Consider the following 13301-nt stretch of genomic DNA (forward strand, 5'->3'; position numbering starts at 1 on the left):
TACATTGTCAACCCGTACTATCCGTCGGCGTCTGAATGAAAAGGGACTGTATGGTAGGATACCCAGGAAGACCCCACTTCATACCCCGAGACATAGAAAAGCCAGGCTGGAGTTTGCCAAAACTTACCTGAGAAAGCCTAAAATGTTTTGGAAGAATGTTCTCTGGTCAGATGAGACAAAAGTAGAGCTTTTGGGGGAAAAGCATCAACATAGAGTGTACAGGAAAAAAAAAGAGGCATTCAAAGAAAAGAACACGGTCCCTACAGTCAAACATGGCGGAGGTTCCCTGATGTTTTGGGGTTGCTTTGCTGCCTCTGGCACTGGACTGCTTGACCGTGTGCAAGGCATTATGAAGTCTGAAGACTACCAACAAATTATGCAGCATAATGTAAGGCCCAGTGTGAGAAAGCTGGGTCTCTCTCAGAGGTCATGGGTCTTCCAGCAGGACAATGACCCAAAACACACTTCCAAAAGCACTATAAAATGTTTTGAGAGAAAGCACTGGAGACTTCTAAGGTGGCCAGCAATGAGTCCAGACCTGAATCCCATAGAACACCTGTGGAGAGATCTCAAAATTGCAGTTTGGAGAAGGCATCCTTCAAATATCAGGGACCTGGAGCAGTTTGCCAAAGAAGAATGGTCTACAATTCCAGCAGAGCATTGTAAGAAACTCATTGATGGTTACCGGAAGCGTTTGTTCGCAGTTATTTTGGCTAAAGGTTGTGCAACCAAGTATTAGGCTGAGGGTGCCAATACTTTTGTCTGGCCCATTTTTGGAGTTTTGTGTGAAATGATCAATGATTTGATTTTTGCTTCATTCTCTTTTGTGTTTTTTCCTTGCAAGCAAATTAAGTGAAGATAATAATACCAAAGAATTTGTGATTGCAATCATTTTCAGGAAGAAACTGAGTATTATCTGACAGAATATACTTTTGGCCACCACTGTACATCCTTTGCTGGCCCCCTATCAAAAATCTGTAACACCGCCTCCTAATTACCTAGAAAGCCAGTATGCTACATAGCTCTAATATGGCCCAATTGACTCGCCCAGGGGGAATGTAGGGGACTCGGTACCCGGGCCTTTACCGTCTTTGGGATGTCACGGCAGTCGGCTCCCGGGCCCGTACCCTTGGGTCTCTCTTTAAAAGGGGCTTTGTTAACATTTTTGTCTCGTGACGCCACCTGTGGTTCCGGGGGTGATGGGATGGCAGCTGGGATGTTTCTGCTTCCAAAGGTGGAGCGGGCCCCTGGGGCAGAGTTGATGGAAGGGATGCAGGTGAGAGGGCCAGGGGAGAATAACAGACACGCACACAGGGGGTTAGCTTCAGTACCTTTACTGGCGTAGACAGCAGGTACGGTCCAGGGTACTTGATAGGAAGGGTGCACTTCTGGACTCTCCCCAATGAGTGGGTATAAGGCCTCCTGATCTGTTTCTTCCTCTCTCTAAAGCTTCTGGCCAGCCTGGAACTAGGCCTAGCTTCTGTACTCTTTCACTCTCCTCACCTGCATGCTTGGAGGTAAGAACTTTCTTCTGGCTACCACTATCCCTGGACGCTGGGGCCTTCGTGGTTCCTAGTTCTTTAAATGATTGTAGCTTCAGGTTGACCAGGGGTTTAGAATCCTCCTGGTATACCGGTTATTCCTACTGGGCGTAGAGGATCCTGTAGGCGCGGATCCGGTGCTGGCTTGTGTTCTGGGGTGAGCCTAAGATGCTCCTCTGCCCCCATAACTCCTCTCACTCTTCTCCTTGCCTCCGGCCCCGCTCTAGGCCCCAAGGCTTCAGCATGTGCTTTAGGCCCTGGCTGGCCCTCAGCACAGCAGCTCACATGCTGCTTCTTCACTGATCTCTGTGCCAGCACACACACTGACTGCCTAACTCCACCCTCCAGTATATATATCCCTAACAGGCTCCCTCTGGTGGTATGAGGTGGAAGGGTGGAGGTGTCTGTTATGTAATGAGGGCCTCTTGTGGAGAAGTCCGTCCATGCACCCTTTTGGGTTCTGTTGTACCTGTAATAGCAGGGTGCCACACCATCAGACATAATAACCCAAATGCCTACTCCCCAGGATCATTGCCTTTGAGGTTAACACACTGTTATTGTTCAGCCTTCCCAAATACTTTTTAATTATAGGGTTGCTTAGAGTTCATAAAATTATTATCAATATTAGCATCAATTATTTTTAATTAAAATTAGCATGCCAGATCAATTGTATGCTTCTTCTTATAAATCATATCCAAAGATGAGGTCTAACGGTGTAATTAAAGTCTATGAATTTGTATTAAAGGTATGAGGAATATGTGAATTACTGTAGGTTTATGGTCATAAATTCAAAACTATAGCTTCTTCTTTTGGAGATGTGTAATCCATGAAACACTGTGGAAAGTTCAACACTGACAGATGGCTTTGATGTATAACCTAGATGTTGGTGAAATGGCTCAAGCTATGGAAAAATGCTGGACTCACACGTCTGGGTGGGCCAGTTTAGTTGTTGGTATTAAGCATCTTTTTTAAGCCTTAACATAATCTTGTTTCTTGTTACCTACTTACCGTACTTTTCAGACTATAAGACGCACAGGACCATAAGACGCACCTAGGTTTTAGAGGAGGAAAATAGAAAAAAAATGTAAGAAAAAAATGTGGTCACAATGCACTGTTAAGGGGGAGGGGGTCTGCTGCTGACACTGCTATAGGGGTAATGTCCCCCAATTCTGATAATATCCCCCATCCTGGTATATATGCCCCCCCTTCCTATTATACGTGGTCCTCATCCCCATCCTGGTATGCATGGCACCCCTCCATCCTGATATGCATGGCACCCCTCCATCCTGATATGCATGGCACTCCTCATCCTTATCCGGTATGCATGGCACCCCTCATCCCTATGCTGATATACATGGCACCCCTCATCCATATCCTGGTATGCAGGGCACAGTAATCCCCATCCTGGTATGCATGGCACCCCTCATCCCTATCCTGGTATGCATGGCACCCCTCATCCCTATCCTGGTATGTATGGCACCCCTAATCCCTATTCTGGTATGAATGGCAACCCTCATTCCTATCCTGGTATGCATGACATTCCTCATCCTTATCCTGGTATACATGGCCCCCTCATCCTTATCCTGCTATGTATGACCCCCTCATCCATATACTGGTATGTATGATCCCCCTCATCCTTATCCTGGTATGCATGGCACCCCTCATCCTTATGCTGGTATGCATGGCCCCTTCATCCGTATACTGGTATGTATGATCCCCCTCATCCTTATCTTGGTATGTATGGCCGCCTTATCCTTATCCTGGTATGTATGGCCCCCTCATCCTTATCCTGGTATGCATGGTCCCCCTAATCCCCATAACACTGCACATAAAAATAAACACTCCTACTCACCTTTCTTCTCTCTCCTCCAGCAATGCATCCTGTTTGCCCACACTGATCTCAACATGTGAGCTGCGCATGGCGTCACTGTCTTGTGCAACTCACAAGAAGAGATCAGCTGCCGGAAGTCACTGCTCCCCACGCCGAGACTGTGTGCGTGGGGAGCAGTGACTTCATGCTCCTTAATAGCCAGCATACAGCGTTGCCGCAGTGCGTCTCCTGCTGCTGCCGGGCGATCGCGTGTGCCCACTATTAAAGGGCATGAATATTCATCCCCCCCATGCCCATGGTGGGGAGCAGTGAATATTCATTTTCTTTAGCAGCGGGGACAGTGTAGGCTGCAGAAGACGGCTGCTGCCTCCTGTGCCCCGCTCCTCCACCACTACCGCTCCCCCACACTCCCCACATAGTATATATATATATATATATACATTCGGACTATAAGACGCACCCCCCATTTTCCGCCAAAATTTTGGAGGAAAAAAGTGTGTCTTATAGTCCAAAAAATACGGTAATTCAGAAAACTTTATTTTGAACATAATCTGTCTGATCCAATAATGTTAAAATTTAAAATCAATTTGTATTCTTTGACTAGGGAACAAGTGATAAGTTTGTGAATGACTGGAAGCAAATTACAGCAAAACTCAACGTACAGTGGGCTCTAAGTTATGAACATCAGAATTGTCCAAAAACCCTTAATTTGTCACAATACAAACTAAAACATTATTAAACAGATATTTTAGATCTTATGTGGCTGGTATACTTATTTTTAAAATTCATGTCAGAAAGTCTTTATAATCTTTTGTGATAGTTTCCCTCTCTAATATTAGAATGAACATTTTCTGAATCCATCTCTAGCTTTTCTGACATGGAGTTTCATAGTAACTACACCAGACTTACCAAGTCTAAAATAACTATTTAATAATGTGTATAGTTTGTAGTGTGAGATCTTCTTTAAATGTTGAACCCCTTTAACAGAAGTGTAATGTAGGCTCCTGCACACCTGTGGACAGATTGGACAGAGAGAAATGTCACTCGTCAACTGATTCATAAAACTGCACTCTAACCATTTTTTACCCTACCTTACAGAGATCTTTAGGATGCTAGAAGAAGCTTACCTGTTTCAACCGTAATGGTGAGGCCATCTTCAGACTGAGCAAGAGGTCTGTTGAATTTAAGCTTTATTGTAAAGCCTTGTCCTCTCTTGACAACCAATTCTGTGGTATTATAATCTGTCTGCAAGTCTACTTTGGTCAGTTGTAAGCCTAGAAAGTTAAGACATTTATTATAATCTCCCTATATACCGGTCTGACGCCTTTCATCCAGCCAAACCAGAACTCACACTTTGCATTGACGAGGGGCAGTACCCGAAACACAGTGTCTGCAAATTGAGTTTCTGATCTTGGCTTTTTATCCTAAATCATGTGATAAGGCTCGTTAAAGGGTCACTATTAGTGTTGAGCATTCCGATACTGAAATATCGGGTATCGGCCGATATTCGCGGTATCGGAATTCCGATACTTAATTCCGATACTATTGCAATATCGTATACCGGAATCGGAAGTTCCCATAATGCAATGAGACATTTTCATTTTATTCAGCCAATGAGGATCCTAAGAAGTGTGGGCACATCCTGTTAGGCATGTAGGCATCTTAACTAATGGCATGGCTGTGATTGGCTGCTGAAATGATGTCATGATGCACTATAAAAGCCACCGCCGCCATTTTGAGCTCACTCTGCTGTGAATTCAGTTAGGGATAGGACGCTGTTGTTCTGAGGGACAGTTTTAGCTACCTATTTGCTCTATACTGCTTTACCCAAGCTACTTTCTAAATCACTGTGCCTTGCAGTGCTAGTGCACAGTTCCCTGTGCTGTTCACCGCTATCTGCAAGGTCTGTGTGTGTGAGTGCAGCTCACCCTGTAGTGTGTGCTTCAGCCAAGTCTGGTTGTAGTGCACTCAGTGTGTGTCACTGCCTCATACATTGTCCTTTTTTGCCAATTCATAATTTTTCCTGATATCTCCTATTAGTGTGGTGGTTCCATCTGTATTCAGCTAAATTGGTTCCAAACACACTATATAGGAGTAGATAGAGAAATTTTTTTCCGTCTTGCAGCACTAGTGCACAGTGCTCTGCATCTGTACTGTTCACCGCTGTCTGCAAGGTCTGGTGTGTGAGTGCAGCTCACCCTGTAGTGTGTGCTTCAACCCCGTCTGGTTGTAGTGCACTCAGTGTGTGTCACTGCCTCATACATTGTCCTTTATTGCCAATTCATAATTTTTCCTGATATCTCCTATTAGTGTGGTGGTTCCATCTGTATTCAGCTAAATTGGTTCCAAACACACTATATAGGAGTAGATAGAGAAATTTTTTTCCGTCTTGCAGCACTAGTGCACAGTGCTCTGCATCTGTACTGTTCACCGCTGTCTGCAAGGTCTGGTGTGTGAGTGCAGCTCACCCTGTAGTGTGTGCTTCAACCCCGTCTGGTTGTAGTGCACTCAGTGTGTGTCACTGCCTCATACATTGTCCTTTATTGCCAATTCATAATTTTTCCTGATATCTCCTATTAGTGTGGTGGTTCCATCTGTATTCAGCTAAATTGGTTCCAAACACACTATATAGGAGTAGATAGAGAATTTTTTTTCCGTCTTGCAGCACTAGTGCACAGTGCTCTGCATCTGTACTGTTCACCGCTGTCTGCAAGGTCTGGTGTGTGAGTGCAGCTCACCCTGTAGTGTGTGCTTCAACCCCGTCTGGTTGTAGTGCACTCAGTGTGTGTCACTGCCTCATACATTGTCCTTTATTGCCAATTCATAATTTTTCCTGATATCTCCTATTAGTGTGGTGGTTCCATCCATATTCAGCTAAATTGATTCCAAACACACTATATAGGAGTAGATAGAGGAGCCTTTCTGCAGCATTGGGCCCTGCAGCCCCAGCCAGATTAGTATTAGCCTATTTTTTGCAGCCTCATCTATTGCATTGTAGGTTACCTTCCTACATTGTAATAGCTACAAAAAGTTTGTGATACTATCGTTATTACATCTTTAGGCACATCCAGTGTCTTTTTGTGACAAAAAAAACCTAAATAAAGTTCACCAAACACTCCACTTTACAGTTGTGTAGGCCACATTAGCTCATATTAAAGTCTAGTCCACACTTTATAAAATTAGTGTTTCTTATACCTGTTAGCAGCTGTTCAGGAATAAGCACACTAAGCCCTTAGTACTTTTCTGCCTATCTTTATCAGTCTACCAAGATGAAGAAGGCAGGGAGTAAGGCATGTGGTCGTGGTCGTGGGCGTGGGCGTGGAGTTTCTGCAGGGAGAGGACGTGAGGATTCTGTGCCTGCAGGGAGAGGACGTGGGGATTCTGTGCCTGCTGCGGGCACCAGTGACTCAGCATCCCCCAGTTTTACCAGGGAACAGTCCTTTATGCGCAGCTTTGTAGGAGCTAGCCGTACCCCACTGCTGCGCGAGGACCAAATTGAAGCCGTTGTCGGATGGATGGCAGCTAACGCATCGACTTCAATTAGTTCCAGATCCTCTCAGGTCCTGAGCACTGAAGAGCACCCATCTGTCTCTTCACCACCTGCCAAATTGCCCAGGCAGTCAGAGAGCCCTGGACAGGAGCCATCTCTACTTCTGTTCTCTGAATCTCTTGGCTTGGAAAGAGGGGGCCAGCCAAGCAGAATTCGAGAATTTGAAGAAGAGGTAGTATGCAGTGATGCGCAACCGTTTTGTCTCTCTGAATCTGAAGAGGCGGGTGGGCCAGTGCCTATGGTCAGCAGCACACCTCAGTACGCATCTGATGATGAGACTCAGGTGCCACTTTCTGGTGCGTACTGTGCTGTCGAGACTACCCAGGAGAAGCAGTTGTTTGAAGAGGGTGGTGTAGATGATGAGGTCCTTGACCCATCATGGCGTGAGGGACAGGAAGGTGGTGGGAGCAGCTCTGAGGAAGAGATTCCCCGAACGGCCCAAAAAGGAGGGAGAGGGAGGGGGCAGACTTGGTTGCCTGTAGCCTCCACTTCGGCACCCATTAGGAGCATGGCTCTTCCAAAATCCAAAGCGGGCGCTCCCAAGACTTGCAGTGCCTGGTCCTTTTTTGACACAGTTGCAGATGACATTTGCTTTGTCAAATGCAAGCTGTGTAATCAGAAGGTGAAAAGAGGGAAAAGTGTCAGCAACCTCAATACCACAAATATGTGGAAACATGTGCGGACCAAGCACGTGGTGGAGTTACACAAACACACTGAAGACCTAGGCCAACCTACAGCGCCACCTACCACCTCTTCAGCTCGTGTTGTAGCCTCTTCCTCCAGCTCACACACAGCTGGTTCGGCTTCCTCACAGGATCGCCATGGAAGAATCTCTGGCACTGTTGTACAGAGACACAGTGTAATTCCACCCACAGCACCACTTTCCCAGTCATCCTCACACTCCCAGGCCAGTCTACAGCCATCGTTAGCACAGGCATGGGAGAAAAGGCGCCCATACTCGGCAAACCACCCCCGAGCACAGGCTCTGAATGCTGGCATTGCTAAACTACTGGCCCTTGAAATGCTATCATTCAGGCTGGTGGAGACTGACACATTCCGTAACTTTATGGCATTGGCAGTCCCACAATACAACGTGCCCAGCCGCTTTTATTTCAGCAGGCAAGCCGTCCCTGCCCTGCAACATCATGTGGAGGGAAAAATTAAACATGCGCTACAAAACGCCGTCAGTAGCAAGGTCCACCTGACCACTGATGCGTGGACCAGTAAGCATGGACAGGGACGATACCTTTCCCTCACTGCCCATTGGGTAAATGTTGTGGAGCCGGGTACAGATCTTGAGAGTGGCGCTGTACGTGTTCTGCCAACTCCAAGGATTGCAGGAATCCAGTCTGTACACATTGACTCCTCCTCATACTCCAGTTCCTCTGAATCAGCGCTGCAGGAGCCGTCACGGTCTACCTCCACATCGACCCGTGAACGGTTACCTGTTATGATGACCGATATGAGCACAGCCGTGGCCAAACGTCAACAGGCCGTATTAAAATTAATTTCTTTGGGGAATCGAAGCCACACAGCGCAGGAGCTCTGGAATGCCATCAAGCAGCAGAGTGACGTGTGGTTTGTGCCAGCGAATCTCCAGCCAGGCATGGTAGTGTGTGACAATGGCCGAAATCTGGTGGCAGCTCTGGGCCTAGGCAACCTCACTCACATCCCATGTCTGGCACATGTGCTCAACTTGGTCGTGCAGAGTTTTTTGAGGGACTATCCGGATCTTGATGCACTGCTTCACAAGGTCCGCATAGAGTGCGCTCACTTGCGGCGTTCCAGCAATGCAAGATCACGCATTGCAGCTCTGCAGCGCCGATTATGTCTTCCGGAACATCGCATCATATGTGACCTACCCACCAGGTGGAATTCAACGTTACATATGTTGGAGAGGTTGTGTGAGCAGCAGGCAGCAGTAATGGAGTACCAGCTGCAGCAGGCGCAAACAAGTCGCAGTGCGCGCCGTTCACACTTCACCACCACTGAGTGGGCCTCTATGAAGGACATTTGCCACGTTTTGCGTGCCTTCGATTATTCCACGCGGATGGCGAGTGCAGATGATGCACTAGTCAGCATGACTATCCCCCTTATCTGCCTGCTTGAAAAAACACTGCAAGCACTAAGGGACGAGGTTTTGGAAGAGGTGGAGGATGAGGAGTCACAAATGCCATCTGCTTCTCTACAGTCTGCGCAACGTGGTTCCTCACAAAGGCCTAGGCAGGGGACACTTTGTGAGGAGGATGAGGAGGAGTCAATGGATGAGGAAGACATCTGTCCAGAGGAGGGAGGTACACAATGCTCTAGTAGTCAGTATCTAGAGCGAGGGTGGGGTGATGCAGAGCAGGCAGAGATCACGCCTCAAGCAGGGGACAGCGTTTCTTGGCCAGTTGGCAGTCTGCAGCACATGGTTGATTTCATGCTGCAGTGCCTCAGAAACGACCGCCGCATCGCCCACATTCTCAACACGGCTGATTATTGGGTGTCCACCCTCCTAGATCCTCGCTACCGGGACAACTTACAAAGCCTCATAACACCATTGAACAGGGAGCGTAAAATGCGGGAGTACCAAGACGCACTGGTGCATTCCATCATGTTCTCCATTCCAACCGAGAGCAGTGCTGCTAGTGCTTTACAAAGCAGCTCAGTGCGTCGAGGCAGTGGAGGAAGCTCTGCACAAAGAGGGAGCAGAAGCAGCGCCTCAGCACAAGGCAAGACCAGTATGGCCGAAATGTGGCAAAGTTTTGTGTCCCCGCCGCCACAAATGTCTACACCATCACAGACAGCTCCAGTCAGCAGGAGGCAACGTTTCCGTCAGATGGTGACAGACTACATGTCTTGCCCTCTTAGTGTACTCCCAGACGGCTCTTCTCCCTTCAAGTTTTGGGTCTGTAAGCTGGATACATGGCCAGAGCTTAGTCAGTATGCACTGGAGGTGCTAGCTTGCCCTGCTGCTAGTGTATTATCGGAACGCGTCTTTAGTGCCGCAGGTGGTGTACTAACAGACCGTCGCATGCGACTATCCTCCGATAACGTTGACCGGCTTACTTTTCTCAAAATGAACAAGGCCTGGATCTCTCATGAATTTGCCAGTCCTCTTCCAGAATAAATAATTGGTTGGCAACAGTATCCAGGTCTCCTGTTCTGTTCATGTTTCTACCACCTGAACTGTAATCCCTGAGCTCCAACACCGCCAGTTGGCGCTCGGAAGTGCCGTCTGCACAGTCAACACTTGCTGCCGTGTTATTGGGGTTCAGTAACGTCAGCTGTTCTCCTGCTGTGCGGACGGCAATTTCTCCTGATTTGTCCACATCCACTGTACTACACATTTTAAAGTTGCTCCAATTACTCCTCTGGCTCCTCTGTTTTCATTCTTATCCCTGGGCTCCAGCACCGCCAGTTGGCGCTCGGAAGTGCTGTCTGCACAGTCAACACTTGCTACCATGTTATTGGGGTTCAGTAACGTCAGCTGTTCCCCTGCTGTGCGGACGGCAATTTCTCCTGCTCTGTCCACATTCTCACTACTACAGATTTTAAAGTTGCTCCAATTACACCTCTGGCTCCTCTGTTTTCATTCTTATCCCTGGGCTCCAGCACCGCCAGTTGGCGCTCGGAAGTGCCGTCTGCACAGTCAACACTTGCTGCGGTGTTATTGGGGTTCGGTAACGTCAGCTGTTCCCCTGCTGTGTTCACGGCAATTTCTCCTGCTCTGTCCATATTCACTGTGCTACTTATTTAAAACTTGCTCCAATTACACCTCTGGCTCCTCCGTTTTTAGTATTTACCCTGGGCTCCAACACCGCCAGTTGGCGCTCGGAAGTGCTGTCTGCACAGTCAACACTTGCTGCCGTGTTATTGGGGTTCAGTAACGTCAGCTGTTCTCCTGCTGTGCGGACGGCAATTTCTCCTGCTTTGTCCACATCCACTGTACTACACATTTTAAAGTTGCTCGAATTACACCTCTGGCTCCTCTGTTTTCATTCTTATCCCTGGGCTCCAGCACCGCCAGTTGGCGCTCGGAAGTGCCGTCTGCACAGTCAACACTTGCTACCATGTTATTGGGGTTCAGTAACGTCAGCTGTTCCCCTGCTGTGTTCACGGCAATTTCTCCTGCTCTGTCCATATTCACTGTGCTACTTATTTAAAACTTGCTCCAATTACACCTCTGGCTCCTCCGTTTTTAGTATTTACCCTGGGCTCCAACACCGCCAGTTGGCGCTCGGAAGTGCTGTCTGCACAGTCAACACTTGCTGCCGTGTTATTGGGGTTCAGTAACGTCAGCTGTTCCCCTGCTGTGCGGACGGCAATTTCTCCTGCTCTGTCCACATTCTCACTACTACAGATTTTAAAGTTGCTCTAATTACACCTCTGGCTCCTCTGTTTTCATTCTTATCCCTGGGCTCCAGCACCGCCAGTTGGCGCTCGGAAGTGCCGTCTGCACAGTCAACACTTGCTGCGGTGTTATTGGGGTTCGGTAACGTCAGCTGTTCCCCTGCTGTGTTCACGGCAATTTCTCCTGCTCTGTCCATATTCACTGTGCTACTTATTTAAAACTTGCTCCAATTACACCTCTGGCTCCTCCGTTTTTAGTATTTACCCTGGGCTCCAACACCGCCAGTTGGCGCTCGGAAGTGCTGTCTGCACAGTCAACACTTGCTGCCGTGTTATTGGGGTTCAGTAACGTCAGCTGTTCTCCTGCTGTGCGGACGGCAATTTCTCCTGCTTTGTCCACATCCACTGTACTACACATTTTAAAGTTGCTCGAATTACACCTCTGGCTCCTCTGTTTTCATTCTTATCCCTGGGCTCCAGCACCGCCAGTTGGCGCTCGGAAGTGCCGTCTGCACAGTCAACACTTGCTACCATGTTATTGGGGTTCAGTAACGTCAGCTGTTCCCCTGCTGTGTTCACGGCAATTTCTCCTGCTCTGTCCATATTCACTGTGCTACTTATTTAAAACTTGCTCCAATTACACCTCTGGCTCCTCCGTTTTTAGTATTTACCCTGGGCTCCAACACCGCCAGTTGGCGCTCGGAAGTGCTGTCTGCACAGTCAACACTTGCTGCCGTGTTATTGGGGTTCAGTAACGTCAGCTGTTCCCCTGCTGTGCGGACGGCAATTTCTCCTGCTCTGTCCACATTCTCACTACTACAGATTTTAAAGTTGCTCCAATTACACCTCTGGCTCCTCTGTTTTCATTCTTATCCCTGGGCTCCAGCACCGCCAGTTGGCGCTCGGAAGTGCCGTCTGCACAGTCAACACTTGCTGCGGTGTTATTGGGGTTCGGTAACGTCAGCTGTTCCCCTGCTGTGTTCACGGCAATTTCTCCTGCTCTGTCCATATTCACTGTGCTACTTATTTAAAACTTGCTCCAATTACACCTCTGGCTCCTCCGTTTTTAGTATTTACCCTGGGCTCCAACACCGCCAGTTGGCGCTCGGAAGTGCTGTCTGCACAGTCAACACTTGCTGCCGTGTTATTGGGGTTCAGTAACGTCAGCTGTTCTCCTGCTGTGCGGACGGCAATTTCTCCTGCTTTGTCCACATCCACTGTACTACACATTTTAAAGTTGCTCGAATTACACCTCTGGCTCCTCTGTTTTCATTCTTATCCCTGGGCTCCAGCACCGCCAGTTGGCGCTCGGAAGTGCCGTCTGCACAGTCAACACTTGCTACCATGTTATTGGGGTTCAGTAACGTCAGCTGTTCCCCTGCTGTGTTCACGGCAATTTCTCCTGCTCTGTCCATATTCACTGTGCTACTTATTTAAAACTTGCTCCAATTACACCTCTGGCTCCTCCGTTTTTAGTATTTACCCTGGGCTCCAACACCGCCAGTTGGCGCTCGGAAGTGCTGTCTGCACAGTCAACACTTGCTGCCGTGTTATTGGGGTTCAGTAACGTCAGCTGTTCCCCTGCTGTGCGGACGGCAATTTCTCCTGCTCTGTCCACATTCTCACTACTACAGATTTTAAAGTTGCTCCAATTACACCTCTGGCTCCTCTGTTTTCATTCTTATCCCTGGGCTCCAGCACCGCCAGTTGGCGCTCGGAAGTGCCGTCTGCACAGTCAACACTTGCTGCGGTGTTATTGGGGTTCGGTAACGTCAGCTGTTCCCCTGCTGTGTTCACGGCAATTTCTCCTGCTCTGTCCATATTCACTGTGCTACTTATTTAAAACTTGCTCCAATTACACCTCTGGCTCCTCCGTTTTTAGTATTTACCCTGGGCTCCAACACCGCCAGTTGGCGCTCGGAAGTGCTGTCTGCACAGTCAACACTTGCTGCCGTGTTATTGGGGTTCAGTAACGTCAGCTGTTCTCCTGCTGTGCGGACGGCAATTTCTCCTGCTTTGTCCACATCCACTGTACTACACATTT

At 48.1% G+C, this 13301-nt stretch overlaps 1 protein-coding gene across 5 annotated transcripts in view; it reads right to left on the minus strand.

Moving 5' to 3' along the window:
• LOC141166495 (protein-glutamine gamma-glutamyltransferase 2-like) overlaps window positions 1-13301 on the minus strand; it is a 51584-nt gene that overhangs the window by 26085 nt on the left and 12198 nt on the right. For 2 of the 5 annotated variants that reach the window (XR_012251307.1, XM_073653224.1), the window contains exon 2: window positions 4500-4646. The exons of 1 other annotated variant lie outside the window; for it this stretch is intronic. Coding sequence is in view for 1 of the 4 variants with exons in the window: in XM_073653224.1 (XP_073509325.1) it covers window positions 4500-4646 (147 nt within the window). In the remaining 3 variants the exon portion in view is untranslated. Of the gene's footprint in view, window positions 1-2549; window positions 2593-4499; window positions 4647-13301 lie in introns of all 5 variants that reach the window. 2 more of the 5 variants (XR_012251309.1, XR_012251310.1) reach the window with 2 other exon arrangements.

The sequence above is a fragment of the Phyllobates terribilis genome, unplaced genomic scaffold (assembly GCF_046119375.1).
Source record: "Phyllobates terribilis strain yellow unplaced genomic scaffold, ASM4611937v1 Scaffold_1__5_contigs__length_1240528914, whole genome shotgun sequence".
In the NCBI taxonomy this organism is placed as follows: Eukaryota; Metazoa; Chordata; class Amphibia; order Anura; family Dendrobatidae; genus Phyllobates; species Phyllobates terribilis.